The sequence below is a fragment of the Haliotis rubra genome, unplaced genomic scaffold (assembly GCF_003918875.1).
Source record: "Haliotis rubra isolate DU_JTF1 unplaced genomic scaffold, ASM391887v1 Scf121, whole genome shotgun sequence".
In the NCBI taxonomy this organism is placed as follows: domain Eukaryota; kingdom Metazoa; phylum Mollusca; class Gastropoda; order Lepetellida; family Haliotidae; genus Haliotis; species Haliotis rubra.
The window spans coordinates 398,079-414,416 of record NW_025765126.1 but is presented as its reverse complement, the minus strand read 5'-3'; the positions used below and the strand labels follow the sequence as shown (position 1 = coordinate 414,416).

The following is a 16,338-nucleotide window of genomic DNA, read 5'->3' as shown; positions in this document are numbered from 1 at the left end:
GTGGCGTCGACCAAGGTCGTCAACGTCGACGATGAAGAATCGCCGTCCGACTTCTGCATGTGTGTGACAGAACGGGTCTCCGTACCGGGAACATTGGCCACTCGGTCCCCCCAACAAAATAAACATAGTTCTTATCGTCGTCAACAACTCTTCACAACTATACTCTACTTTCCGGGGGGGGAGGGGGGGCAAACCAAAGCTCTTGGTCGCATTTATTAATTTGTCATTCCGAATGTGTTGAACAGGCATCTGTTATGAAGACCAATACACTTGTATAACATGCTTAAAGCGAATCAAACAAGTCTTTTTCATGATGTAAATAAATTTTCACCTATTCCTAGATGGGCACCCATGAAAGGCCACCTCCTCGTGGTGGGTGCTGGGTCACGCTAAGCGCCTTTCAACCCCCCGTTGTGGACCCGGGGGGCATATTTTGGTCCACCAACCCGTTTGCCGTGGGTTGCGCCCCTGTGTCGGTGGAGGACGGGAGGCTGGTGGTTGAGGGCACTGGTTCCAGGAACAGTGTTCCTTTGCCCAACACACCACTTCGCCCCTTACTTCACCTAGACGGGTGGTTGAACTGGCCCGGTTCAATCAATCGGCTGGTCACGCCAAGCCCTGTGCTACAACTGTAAAATGTTGCACAAAATTTGAGAATTATTATATGATATTTTTAAGTCTTGGCAATTTTTGAACTTTGAATTTTTGAATTTCAATTAAACAATTTCATGTATGTTTTGCCTAGAGTCGTATGCCCAGAAGGCGGTGGCTCATGGGCCAATCTGGTGGATTCATTAATCTTTTAATTTTCTGCTGGAGTATGTCATCCGGGTATCCTTGGTGCTGCAAGTCGGAGATCCGCTTGTTTTCGCATTGTCCTTGTGATACTCCGTGGTGGGTGGGGAGCTCGGATGATGAACCACTTAACTTTAACCATGGCTTACGAAACCCCGTTAAGAAAACAGAAACGTCCTCTAGACATTGATCGTGACGATGATGAACACAGACCGACCCAATCAATTGATTACTGGCCACGCTTTGTAGTGATCGAGACTCATGATAAGACGCCATTGAAGTTGAACCCTTTTGCGGTTTCAAAGGCTATTCAAGGCATTGCAGGTGACGTCAAAACGTTAAACGCTTGCGTTCAGGAGCTCTTCTCATTGAATGTAGTAAAGACAGCAAGCTGCAAACCTGATGTCAACGGAATTGTTTGTAGGAATTGCAGTGTCAGTCTCAGCTCATAGAACGCTAAACACAAGCAAAGGCATAATTCGAGATCGGGATCAATTGTTTGCGGACATGACGGAATTAGATATTGTAACAGAGATGAAAGATCAAGGTGTCATTTATGTCAAAAGATTTACAATCCGGAAAAACAAAGAAACTATTTCAACCAACACGTACTTGTTTTCCTTTTCCTCTCAATTGCTCGAAATCATTAAAAGCTGGATACTGTAACATCACTGTTGATACCTATGTTCCTAATCCAATTAAGGTGCTTCAAGTGCCAAAAATTCGGTCATGGAGTGAACACTTGTACATTGTCTGTCACGTGCGCCCATTGTGGTGAGCAGACACATACGACAGAAGATTGTACCAACAACTTTAAGAAATGCACTAATTGCGCCGGTAGCCACTCATCTTTCTCAAAGGACTGTCCAATTTGGAAACGGAACATGGAAATCAACAGAATTAAATTTACTCAAAACATTAGTTTTGCAGATGCAAAAAAACTTGTTCAAAGATCGGACCTCACAGAAACTTATGCTTCCGTCACCAGAACATCACCTGAACCAACCTTGACCGTAGTCAAATCTTCTGCATGCTGTCAAACCAACTTAACATGGGTTAATACTGACGCTCCTCAGGTTTTGCTACCCGAAACATCCACTCAAACTACTGAAGTCATTCCAGAGGCCACACGTGTTCATGATGCACCTTGTACTATGGAGAAATCATCTCAGCCAAATACAAAATTTCAATCTCAATCAAATATGACAGAAACTGTTAAAAAAAAGCCTAAATCTAAATGTGAATCTTCACAAAAAAATCAAAGTGGCAGAGCCTCAAAGGGTTCTAATAACAAAATCCAACTTTTAATAAGTTCGGATCCTTAGAGGACATGGATGTGTCCGAAAACATCAAAATAGGGCACATAGCTTGTCGCCCTCAAGAAGAGTGCGGGGTAGATCCCCAATCAACCCACCAAACAGTTAATGTATTCTAACAATATAGTACAGTGGAATTGTAGAGGATTAAGATCTAATTTTAATGAATTGCAGTTATTAGTCAGGATCTGGCACCATCGGCATTCTGTCTGCAGGAAACTTATCTGAAACAGACAGATACTTTTAATCTACGTCAGTTCGAAGCATATCATTCTTTCTCACCTCCGGGTGATAGGGCCACTGGCGGGTCTTCAATTCTTGTTAAACAGAATGTAATTCACAGCCCGTCACACTTACAACTAATCTTCAAGCCGTTGCAGTGAGACTTACTCTTCATATTGCCTTCACAATATGCTCTCTATATATTTCCCCTTCTTCAACACTCCAACAGTCTGATCTCCAAGCTCTCTATGACCAACTTCCTAAACCTTGTCTTATAATGGGTGATCTTAATGGCCATAACCCGATCTGGGGTGGTACAAGCACTAACTCTAAAGGTAAAATACTTGAAGAATTTATCTCCAATAATGACTTGTGTATATACAATGACGATTCAAGCACTTATCTGCATCCTGCAACCGGCACCTACTCTTCTCTAGATTTGTCTCTTGCAGACTCTAACCTCCTCAATGAATTTGATTGGTCAGTCCACAATGACCTCTGTGGAAGTGACCACTTTCCAACTATCCTATCAGGAATTTATCCATCTGATTCTACATCTTATACAAGATGGCAATTTTCCAAGGCAGACTGGTCCTTATTTCAAACGTTATGCACATCTAAACTAAGACCCGAATATTTCAGTGATTTCACTGATCCTATTGAGAGTTTATTCTGACGTTTTAAATGAAATAGCTGATGAATGTATACCAAAGTCCTCTACAACTCCACATGTACGGAAACCATGGTTTAATATTGATTGTAGGCAAGCCAGAAAAGCGAGGAAAAAGGCAGAGAACTATTTCCGCCATCACCCAACTGTCCATAACTTAAATAAATTTAAAATACTCAATGCGAAGGCACGTCGTACCTTCAAACAAAACAAACGACAATCTTGGAGGAACTATGTCTCCAAAATTAATTCACGTACGCCAATGTCCAGAGTATGGAACATGGTTCAAAAGAATTAAAGGTAAAGGTTCAAAGTCTGCTGTTCATCATCTTAAAGATGGCGATAATTTAATAACTGACAAGTCTAAAATTGCAGATAAAATTGGCGAAACTCTTGCCAAAATTCTTCATCGGCAAATTATGTCCCTGAGTTTCAGAGATATCAGAAACAACAGGAAAAGAAAAAACTTAATTTTGAATCAAATAACGGTGAAGACTATAATGAAGTATTTTCATTACATGAGCTATATACAGCTCTTGAGCAAGCTCATGACACTGCAGCGGGTGATGACAATATTCATTATCAGCTACTGAAACACTTACCTGAATCATGTCTGGTCACACTTTTAGATATATTTGACAAAATATGGACGTCTGGAAATTTTCCTCCCTCGTGGCGTAATGCCATTGTTGTCCCCATACCAAAACCTGGCAAGGATCATACTGATCCGTCGAATTACAGACCAATATCTCTAACTAGCTGTGTCTGTAAAACCATGGAACGTATGGTGAATAATAGATTAACTTGGTATCTTGAAACCAATAACCTGATAACAAATATTCAATGTGGTTTCAGGAAAAATCGTAGTACCATTGATCATCTGGTACGTTTAGAATCCTTTGTCAAGAATGCTATAATTAATAAACAACATGCTGTATCAATTTTCTTTGATCTTGAGAAAGCTTATGATACGACCTGGAAGCATGGCATTTTGAAGGATTTACATGATTTCGGTTTGAGAGGCCGTTTGCCTCTCTTTATATCACAGTTTTTAAAAACAGACAATTTCAAGTCCGAGTGGGTTCAACCCTGTCTGACCATTATAATCAGGATCAGGGTGTCCCTCAAGGCAGTATTTTGTCTGTCACATTGTTTAGTATCAAGATAAACAGTTTATCAAGGTTTTAAACGATTCAATTGATGGATCACTTTTTGTGGATGATTTTAATATTTCTTGTCGTGGTAAAATATGCATACTATTGAACGGCAATTGCAGTTGTGTTTAAACAAAATACATAAATGGTGTCTTGAAAACGGCTTTAAATTTTCCAAGTCAAAAACTAATTGTCTACACTTTTGTAGAAAATATAAACCGCATAAAGATCCTGAACTATCCTTAAATGGCACTCCCATCAAAGTTGTTAAGGAGGCCAAATTCTTGGGTCTAATTTTCGACTCCCATTTAACCTTTTGCCGCATATTAAATCCTAAAACTAAATGCCTGAAGGCACTTGATTTGTTGAAAGTCGTGTCTAATTCAAGGTGGGGAGGGATCAAGCTACCCTTCTCCACCTATATAGATCATTGGTTCGCTCGAAACTTGATTATGGCTCCATCGTATATGGTGGAGCCTGCAAAAGCTAACCTAAAACTTCTTGATTCTGTTCACCACCAAGGCCTAAGACTTTGTCTTGGGTCCTTTAGAACCTCTCCTATTGATAGTCTCTATGTTGAAGCAGATGAGCCTTCTCTTACACAACGTCGGATAAAATTATCCTTACAATACGTTACTAAACTATATTCTAGCGATTCTAACCCTGCATTCAACTGTGTCTTTAATCCCTCTATGAGGATTTATACAACAAAAACCTTCTCTTGTTCCGCCTCTTGGGCACAGAATTAAGCCTTTCATTTCTGCTGCCGGCATTGAGCTGGAAAATATAGCTCCTTCCGTCTTCTTTCTTCTCCTCCTTGGCAATTGGTGAGGCCAGACGTTGACTTAACATTAACCACATTTAAAAAATCAGAAACTAATGATTTACAGTATAAACAAGAATTTAGTCAATTAAGAAATAAATATAATACCTATAAATCCTTATTTACAGATGGATCCAAGGATGGTGGCGCGGTTGCTTGTGCCACTGTCATTGGGTCCAAAACAATATCTTCAGACTACCCAATGACAGTTCAATTTTCACAGCAGAAGCTAACGCAATACTAACAGCTCTTAAATATATTAATAAACACCGTAAATATAAACAATATATCATCTTTTCAGATTCTCTTTCGTGTCTTCAGGCTATTAAAAATCTTTCTTGCAAACATCCACTTTTATTAGAAATTATTGAATTGTACAATGAACTTGCTACTGGCCAATGCGACATCGTCTTTTGTTGGTTACCCAGCCACGTTGGCATTTCTGGGAACACAATGGCTGATATTGCTGCCAAGGCAGCACTCAACAAATCTGTGACACCACTTCTTATTCCTTACTCTGATTACAAAGCTTGTATTAGAACCTATATCCGTGATCTGATGCAGAAGAAGTGGGACACCCAAGTAGGTATCAATAAATTACATGAAATAAAACCCTACATTGGTTACACTTACTTGGGTTGTCAGTCCAGATTTGAAGAGGTCATTATGCGGCGATGTCGCATTGGCCATACAAGGTATACCCATGAATATTTGCTTAAAAGGCGAAGATCCTCCGTTTTGCATCCCTTGTGATGAAAGAATCACAGTCAAACATGTCTTGCTTGACTGCATCGAATATTCCATCACAAAGGGATATCTATTTCAAAGTAAACACTATGAAGGATCTTTTAATAATGTCAGTGTTCATTTAATTATTGCTTTTTAAAAGAATTAGATTTGTTAAGTGATTTGTAAATAGATATATATTTTATTATTGGTAGTTTGAATTAGTAACTGAGATTGTTAGTGGCTGTACCCTCAAAGGGGGTTGAAGTATTGCAAAATTATTGTCCTCCTGAGAAGGTACGTAAGTCCCAAAACATTTAGTCAATTTAAGTGTACCAGGTTTTAATCGTAGAATATGTGTGCTTTTAATTTATGGCTAGATTTCTCTTCTGTCGCCAATGGCTGAAGGGATGGTGTAAATCCAACTAGGGTCCATGCAGGTAGCAAAAGTAATGTAAGTCCCCATGGTCCCTGGTCTGGTGATCTACCTTCAGTTATTGGCGATTTATAGTCCATTTTTAAAACTGTATTGTTGTCCCCTATAGTTATAACGTTTTAGATTTAATTACTAGTTTTACATACATATCTGTGATATTCTAGTTGTTTTACTGTCCTTCGTCGGCAGGTTTTTATAATATACATATATTTCATTTCAATATCAAATGTTCTCGTCACGATATGGCTGAAATATTGCCGATGTGACGTTAAATATTAACTCACTAACTAACTATTCCTAGATGGGTTGCATTCTATTATTGCCCCTAAATTCGTATTGCCTTTCATCCCCGACAAAAACTCATTTCATACATCACACCACTCATATTCACTACAGAGAACTGGTAACATGAGTCTGTGGACGGTACATGTACATCCAGCTGAATATAAATGTGTATTTATTCAAACAATCTTTTCAAAACGAGCCTCACGCTATTATCGCTACCTGTGATTGGGAATGTGCATGATTTACAGGTCCATGTTAATACTATTGAACCCTGAAAAATCACTACGTTTAGAAATCCATTCATGGTTATCCATTCACTACTTTTCAAAGATTAAAGGCTGAAATCATTTGAATGTTCTGTTTGTGTACATGCTGCAACTGATGCCAGCCTTCTCTTTATATAGTATTCTATGCTTTTGAAACTCTGGCTTGAATTACAGCACACATATGCTGTAGTCACACATGTTTGATACATGGACGTGAATAATTCCAATGTTTGAAAAGATTATATTCACATGGCTGTAACTGATCGCTGCTGTATTTTTCGTTTTCTGTACACCATGTACAGGCATATTTGCATGTTTTTTAACATTTAACATCCTCTGAATATAAGTATCATGTTACATATTATGTCTATTAATTCAAATATCAGAACTGCAGCTGCTCTAACGATAACTAATTAAAACAACTTTTTAAAAATCCTTCTGACTACGTATATTATTATAAATGACAAAAATCATTTTCTTCAACGATAATAAAGATATCTTTTTCGTTCGGTTAATTAAAGTCTACTTTTAATGACAACAACAGGTTGTCTTTGGTACACTGTCATTTTAAAAATATGCAGAGCCAAAACAATTCTTTGCATGAGTGAGTAGATTATTCATAATTTTCATGATGGGAAAGACTGAAAGTAATTTATACTGATAACATCGAATAAATATTAACAATTCCTGTTTTTTCTAGTAACTGTTTATCCTGGCATATGTTTACATTAGAATATGCAGCAGTATGTTGTATACACAGACACGCTTAAATGAACCCTCTGGTGCCCGCTTCAGACTTATCATGACGAGTATGAATGTTAAACCGGAGTTTGATAACAAAAACTGCTAGAGGCACGATAGAAATTGGTGCACAGTTTGAATATTAGAGGATAAACTTACTAAAAAGAAGATTTACTGTCATTTATAAAAATGGTTCATCCGAGGATTTAACACATGGAAAACCCTTTGATGTTGCACTTACTGGAATTTTGCATGCACCTGGTATTTATATAACTTATCGACAAGAGTTTTGTCAGAAATATCAAAATGTGGCCTCATTATAGAATCTTGAACATCTAAAATATTACAACAGACAAATACTAAGGTAACATTATTATATATGTTGACATTCAAGCTTGCTAGGTTTGTAAATATCATTATAAATCATTTCCAAGGCTTTTTGAGTAGGTTTTTATGTCATTACTGTCGTCCTCTGTTTGAACGACATAAAGGAAACAGGCGTCCACCAATGCTGTGTAGCAGCGCAATGCGGGCTATAGTACACCAGTCTTTAGTGCTGCAACACGAAGATACATGTCGACAAACTTGATGGGCGACAGGGGCCACCCTCGGCGGAGTATGTTGTGTCTACGCATTCGTGCTGTTAGTGACATACTTGCATTGATATTTCATGTAGGGCAAGCTCTTTAAAGGTCACGCGCGATGTGTGGAAGCAGGAATATGAAAGAGTATTTTCTTGACAGATAGCAGTGAGGTGTAGTGGATTTTTATCACGCGTAGTTGTATGTGGGTGGCTAGCGCCGCTTTTATTGTGCTACGTTACGTGGTCCATGGTGTGTCTACGTTACGTGATGAATGGCGTGTCTACGTTACGTGAATGCTGTGTCTGCGTTACGTGATGAATGGTGTGTCTGCGTTACTTGAAGAAGTGTGTGTCTGCGTTACGTGATGAATGGTGTGTCTGTGTTACGTGATGAATGGTGTGTCTGCGCAACTTGAAGAAAGGTGTGTCTGCGTTACGTGATGAATGGTGTAGCTATGTAACGTGATGAAAGGCGTGTCTGTGTTACGTGATGAATGGTGTATTTACGTTACGTGATGAATGGTGTGTCTGTTTTACGTGATGAATGGTGTGTCTGCATTACATGATGAATGGTGTGTCTGCGTTACTTGAAGAATGGTGTAGCTACGTAACGTGATGAATGGTGTGTCTGCATTACATGATGAATGGCGAGTCCGCGTTACGTGATGAATGTTGTGTCTACGTTACGTGATGAATGGTGTAGCTACGTAACGTGATGAAAGGCGTGTCCGCGTTACGTGATGAATGGTGTGTCTGCGTTACTTGAAGAATGGTGTGTCTGCGTTACGTGATGAATGGTGTGTCTGCGTTACGTGATGAATGGTGTTTTACGTGATGAATGGTGTATCTGCATAACGTGGTGAATGGTGTGTCTGCGTTACGTGATGAATGGTGTAGCTACGTAACGTGATGAATGGTGTGTCTGCGTTACATGATGAATGGTGTGTCTGCGTTACTTGAAGAATGGTGTGTCTGCGTTACATGATGAATGGTGTGTCTGTTTTACGTGATGAATGGTGTGTATGCGTTACATGATGAATGGTGTGTCTGTGTTACTTGATGAATGGTGTGTCTGCATTACATGATGAATGGTGTGTCTGCGTTACATGATGAATGGTGTGTCTGCGTTATGAATGATGAATGATGAATGTCTGCGTTACATGATGAATGGTGTGTCTGCGTTACATGATGAATGGTGTGTCTGCATTACATGATGAATGGTGTGTCAGCGTTACACATGATGAATGGTGTGTCTGCGTTACATGATGAATGATGAATGGTGTGTCTGCGTTACATGATGAATGGTGTGTCTGCGTTACATGATGAATGGTGTGTCTGCATTAGATGATGAATGGTGTGTCTGCGTTACATGATGAATGGTGTGTCTGCGTTACATGATGAATGGTGTGTCTGTGTTACGTGATGAATGGTGTGTCTGCATTACATGATGAATGGTGTGTCTGCGTTACGTGATGAATGGTGTGTTTGCGTGACATGATGAATGGTGTGTCTGCGTTACGTGATGAATCGTGTGTCTACGTTACGTGATGAATGGTGTATCTACGTAACGTGATGAAAGGCGTGTCTGCGTTACGTGATGAATGGTGTGTCTGCGTTACATGATGAATGGTGTGTCTGCGTTACATGATGAATGGTGTGTCTGCGTTACATGATGAATGGTGTGTCTGCGTTACATGATGAATGGTGTGTCTGTGTTACATGATGAATGGTGTGTCTGTGTTACATGATGAAAGGCGTGTCTGCATGACATGATGAATGGTGTGTCTGCGTTACATGATGAATGGTGTGTCTGCGTTACATGATGAATGGTGTGTCTGCGTTACTTGGAGAATGGTGTAGCTACGTTACGTGATGAATGGTGTGTCTGTGTTACATGATGAATGGTGTAGCTGCGTTACATGATGAATGGTGTGTCTGCGTTACATTATGAATGGTGTGTCTGCGTTACGTGATGAATGGTGTGTCTGCGTTACGTGATGAATGGTGTGTCTGCGTTACATGATGAATGGTGTGTCTGCGTTACGTGATGAATCGTGTGTCTACGTTACGTGATGAATGGTGTAGGTACGTAACGTGATGAAAGGCGTGTCTGTGTTACGTGATGAATGGTGTATCTACGTTACGTGGTGAATGGCGAGTCTACTTTAGTGATGAATGGTGTGTCTGCGTTACGTGATGAATGGTGTTCTCTTTTCGCCTACATCCCAATTCGCCTACTGTCTGAAAACAATATTTGATGGTCTGTTGACTGTTCATTACCTAATGATAAACTAATGTCAGCCCTATGATCTAACAGTTGACTCTTATAGTTGAAGAAGTTGAAGAATTTTTTTAAAGAATTTATTTATTTCTGTCACTTGTCATTTTCTGATCACAATGAAATGATAATTTATTTATCATACATCACATCTTATCATCACATCATATCATTTCTGATCACAATGAAATGATAATCTATTTATCATATATCACATCATATCATCAAATCATATCATTTCTGATCACAATGAAATGATAACCTATTTATCATATATCACCTCATATCATCACATTATATCACATCAGTATTGAGAAAGTTCACTTGTGGAGACGTCCATTCTCACTTCAACTTGATAAGGTGGCCAGCCGCGTCGAGGAACTGAACTGGTGATCTTCCAGAACCTAGTTGCCTGCGAAGTCTATCCAAGCGACTCTCCAGGTTTCGATAGATCCTGTTCGTTTCCAATTTCTTAATGGCGATGACGACTTCATATATGTTCGGGTGATGTTTTCTGACGAGTTTCTTGAAGCCGTTGTGACAGCCCCCCATTGATGATTGGTTCTGGGTCTTGTATTATGTAGTCGTTGAAGGCAGCAATCTGGAGACGCGGCCAAGGTATCCATCCACACATCATGGACCTGATCCACGGGGAGGAGTGGAAGAGAAGCAGCAAGTTGCACATGGGAGTAGAAAGCTGGATTGTTCTTGAAGGCGTTGCCTTTGCCTTTCTCAGAAATTTGTCTCCAAACAACAGTCTAGTGAGGAGTCTGGTCTCTTCTTCAGTTACAATTTAGCAATTTATGCATTAATCCGTTTCATTTCATTATGACCCAGTTGTAACTTCAGTGGATGCACTAATCCTCTCTACTCAACTACATATCCTTATAACAACAGTTGATCAAGATTAGTATGGCCCTAACCAGTGAGTCAGGGTCATTGGTATCCTCCCATTACCCCTACATCCCATTACTCCTACAGCTTATAACAACAAATTTCACGGTCCAATGCACTGCTAATCCCCTTCCTGTTACCTGTTACCTGGACAATGGACTAGCCCAAACACATGAACACAAGATTTAATGTTTTAATTTATGGATTTAATTACATAATATAATACACAGATATCTTCCTGGTCGTGACATGAATATGAGCAGTAGGTCATTTTAACTTTTAATGTTAATTTTTGTCTTTTAAACAAGTCTCTATCCCAATTTGAGGAGATGGCCCACAGCGTCAAGGAGTCATTATAACAGTCTTGGGGTGCATTTTCTAATCCCAATCAACCTACATTATTTTTGTATGCGAAAGGGTTGAAGGCGAATTGAGATGTACGCGAATAGGGACTTAACCGTCTGCGTTAGGTGATGATTGGCGTGTCTACGTTACGTAATGAATGGTGTGTCAACGTTGCATTATAAATGGTGTTTCTACGTTAAGATGTGGACGGTGTGTCTACGTCACGTGATGAATGTTGTGTCTGCGTTTAGTTTCTGAATGGTGTAACTTCCCTCGGTTGATAAATGGTGTGTCTTCGTTCACTCGCTGAATTGTATGTTTGCGTTCACGTGAATAATGATGTGTATACGTTCAGCTTATTGAATGGTGGGTGTTCGTACACGTACGCAAAATATGTGCAGAATCATAACATTAAAACAGCTGACATGGTTGTTTCGACCTAAATTCAAAATATTTACAGATATGTATATTTAGAGAATATAACACGTGTTTATGTTTGTAAAAGACAATATTTACCAAAATTTACAAGTAAGACAAGTACTGGTAGACATTTCTTCCAGTGACCCGTGGGGCAGTGGGGTAGCCTAGTGGTTAAAGCGTTCGCTCGTCACGCCAAAGACCCGGGTTCGATTCACCACATGGGTACAATGTGTGAAACCCATTTCTGGTGTCCCCCGGCGTGATATTGCTGTAATATTGCTTAAAAACAGCGTAAAAACTAAACTCACTCACTCACTCCAGTGACCCGAGCAACAGACGAATGCTTCTTCCTTGACGTCATAACATCGTTGGTATTGGTCATTGGCAAACAGAAGTCATTGGATTTGAACATTGATACAACATGGCGCCAGTACCCAGGGATGTTACAACTGAACATCGTGACCTTTTGCAATTTGAGCAATACGAAAATAGCAACGCGTTGTGCAACTTGGGTTCTTCTGACCGATCGTTATAGAACTCAGCGATATACAATTTATTGTTCGGAAAAGAGAAAACAGTCACAAAATGCATGTCCCACAACGAACATGACATGATCGGCCCTTAGCTGTGTTAAGTGAGTGAGTAATTTGGGTTTCCGATGATCAACATTGCTTCAGTTATATGTCGGCAAGTCAGCTTAATGTTGGAGACACCACATGTAGCCACGTACAGAGAGACAATAACAAGTCAGACAATTGCGCCCCTTGTTCCTCCCAGAGTGTGAAGTAAATAGCCTCATGATTACAATTGCTTAACTTATTTGGCATACATTTCTTTGATTATTTGTTCTCTGGCACTACATATTATTCCGGCGGTTTGTAAATAACCGAGTCTTGACCAAACAATCCAGTGATTGACGTCATCACCATCGATCTACGCAATTGGGATGCGATCCGTGAGCTTGATCCCCGGACACAGTTGCTTTCTCCGACAAGACGTTGGTTGCTGAAGATATTCACGGGTGTCGAAGCAAATGGTAAATAACTCAACATATAACACAACCAAACTAAACGTCCACTAGGAGCTGACGGTTTGAGGGTTGTTGATATTTGCCACGTGTTTACATTAGAAACAATTTGCCTTGCCAAACACCAAGCTATAAACAAACACCTTCAGACTAAAATATGACATAGAACATGAATATTGATGGGAGTGTATTTGCTTACCCCGGTAGAGAGATAGATCGGTAAGAAGACCCATCCCAGGAGCAGGAGAAGCAACACAGCCTGAAATCACAACAGTAAACAGCGTGTCAAGGAGAGACCTTCACATGCTGCTGGAATATAGGATAAGGTCAGGATATATTTTAACGAATGCGCATCCATAATTTATAGAATGTCAATCAGCGACACACACACTACATGAAATTACAATTTTGAAACTTTAACACAGTCAAATGAATGACAGGGAACAGAACATCACGAAAAACAACTTATAGAAGTCAATAAGGGTAGAAATTTTAAGCGTCAATCTTGACTATCATCAGACACAAATTCTATTTGGTGTGAATGTAATACATTGCAAAGAAAAGAAGATTTATAAGTAATGTTACATGCAGCATATTACATTCGGCAAAACATTGTTCATATTCGTATCTAACCATTTGGTTTAGATAGAGTGCACCGTGTAAGGATAAATGTATCGGGTGGCTCAGTTATCTAAGGCGCTGTGTAGCTGTGGAGAGTTGTCCCCCTTAGAGGCGACAGGCACACGTGATCATGGTTTGGAAGACCCTCATTCTGGCTTGCACGCTGTTATACAGCTGAAATACTGTTCCAAGAGGAGTTTCACCAAACTCACTCACTCACTCACTTCCACATCCACGCTGTTATATAACTGAAATACTGTTCCAAGTGGCGTTGTACCAAACTCACTAACTCAATCCCACATACACAATGCAGTAAAGCTGAAATACTGTTCAATTGGCGTTTCACCAAACTCACTCACTCACTTCCACATCCACGCTGTTACATAACTGACATACTGTTCCAAGTGGCGTTGCACCAAAGTCACTCACTCACTCACTCCAGCCACCTAGCTTGGATTTAGCTGGTTGGAATTAGAATAAGAACAATTATTCACATCTGTACACAATAAATCATAAATCCTGGCTTTAGGCAATACTTACACCCCACTCAAAGGCGACGACAGCTATGCCAGAGGCCGCTCCGCTTCCTGCCAGGCCCACGAAGTGCTCACTGCCAATGTTGCTCGCAAACAGTGAAGCTCCAATCTGTTTCCAAATATTGATGGTCAACAATCAATTAAAATATAACGTTGATATTTATAATAAAATACATGTCTATAGAAATGCCAGTTATGCTTTTGAACGTGTATATGTGCGTGTGTATGTAGGTTCCGTGATGCTTTTGGACATGACTGTATCAGAACTGCATCCGCTACTAAACAGACTGGAACATGGCCATGTCGTGCACTATTGCTTATACACACAGCTGTGCAACTTGATGCATGGATCGTTCAGTGCAATGAGTAACGTATGAATACACAATGCCATTTTGAAAATGATCAAATATGTTATATCTGGCATTACACTTCCTCAGTAAAGTACGCCAGGAATCTGTTATCGTGGACTCGAACCCCGGCTGCCCAGGATACTGTCATGTCTATCAGCACCATAGAGTTGTGAGTTTCACCACAATGTGTGAGATATGCATCATTTCGGACTTCCCTCACCCTGACACGACGTGATGCAGCTGGCATGCCGTCCATGGTGGCGTTAAACCATCTCATCCAGTCTTCTTACTGACCGCTCCCTTAGAGGTATAGTGAGTGAGTAAGTGAGTTAATATTTAGCGTCACATCGGCAATATTTCAGCCATAGCGTGACGAGAATAATTTCATTGATATAAATATTAAAATCAATAAATTTAGAACGTAAAAAGCTGTCATGGAAGGACAGTAAATATACTAGAATATCGCAGCTCTTAAGTTAAAACTCGTACGCTATCATAAAATTAAATCACTATAGACAGTACAAAATAAAAACGGGCTATAGATCACCAACAACTGATGGTAGATCACCATACTAGGGTCCATGGGGACTGACAGTACTTGAGAGGTTTATAAATAGGACATTGGATATGATACAGGTATCCTAATGGGATATGATATAATTATATATTTTTTTGATGATAGATGAAAAAGTCACTCGAATTGGATTGTAGTTTGCACACCAAATGCAGCAATAAATTGAACACATCGCAAAATGATTCACAGCAAATGCTCATATATGGAACGGTGTCCAATTATACACCACACACAGTCGTGATCGCCATATTTGAATACAAACAGCCCATGGTTAATGTTTGGAATCCCAAAGGGGGTAATAATGTGTGAAGCCCATGTCAAGTGGATGATGTCAAATACTCACTTAAATCTGGACATGCATACAAATTTAGCACGTTTGAAGTTTTAGAATTTAACATGTTTAGAATATATGTAAGTGCATTAAGTCAAATATGGATACGATGCACATTTATTTAATAAGCAAATCAGAATCAATAGCACTTCTATGGCTCATTTACTCGTGAAGATAATCTGAATGTCAAAATTAATTAATACGGTTAAACCTGCTTTCCGGGTGACTGGTAAATTTGACATATGTCATCATAGCATTCCCAGCAGCACACGTACACACGCACACAACACGCACCAAACTTTTTTTACCCTATCAAACGCTAAAAAGACTCAATGAACACCATTCATATAATTGGCTAAAATGAATTTACGGGGGGTATAATTGGCTAAAATGAATTTACGGGGGGTATACTTTTTTTACCCGAAACTATCTGCGTATGAAAATAACCTTTAACTTCTTTTGAATAGTATATTATAAAAAACTTTGGTAATGCCATAAAACGCGCAAAACAATATGAATGGTTTCAGTGAAACATGTATATTGTGTGTTTATATGTCAACATACATAACCTGTGATCATATACTTGACAGTGTCTTTAAAGTACACAAAGTACGTAATCATATATGGGTAAAACGTCATCATTTATGAGTAGAACGTCATGCGTGTGTAGAACGTCATCTTGTTTATACTACTTACCGGAAACCACACCATAGTTCTTCCCGCCAGAAAGTATCCCTTCACGCTCTCTCTGTTCTTGCGGCACATTGACTGAAAGAGGAATACAGGGACTGTAAAGAATTAGCGCAAGGTAATGCCAGGATTGACATTATTAATGACTTTATTCACTCTTCAAACTGCTGAAAGGATGGAAGATCTCATGAACCTTTGTAGTATAACACCTTACCTCAGGTTTCATTCCATATAGACAAAATATAATGATATATG

The 16,338-nt window shown here is 39.5% G+C and overlaps 1 protein-coding gene across 2 annotated transcripts in view; it reads right to left on the bottom strand.

Moving 5' to 3' along the window:
- The window catches only part of LOC124264884 (sodium/myo-inositol cotransporter 2-like), a 54,214-nt gene that overhangs the window by 20,310 nt on the left and 17,566 nt on the right, over positions 1–16,338 (bottom strand). For both annotated transcript variants that reach the window (XM_046699672.1, XM_046699666.1), the window contains exons 2-4: positions 16,090–16,161; positions 14,143–14,247; positions 13,181–13,240 (exon numbers count right to left, since the gene is read on the bottom strand). In XM_046699672.1, the coding sequence (XP_046555628.1) occupies positions 13,181–13,240; positions 14,143–14,247; positions 16,090–16,161 (237 nt within the window). The remainder of the gene's footprint in view (positions 1–13,180; positions 13,241–14,142; positions 14,248–16,089; positions 16,162–16,338) is intronic.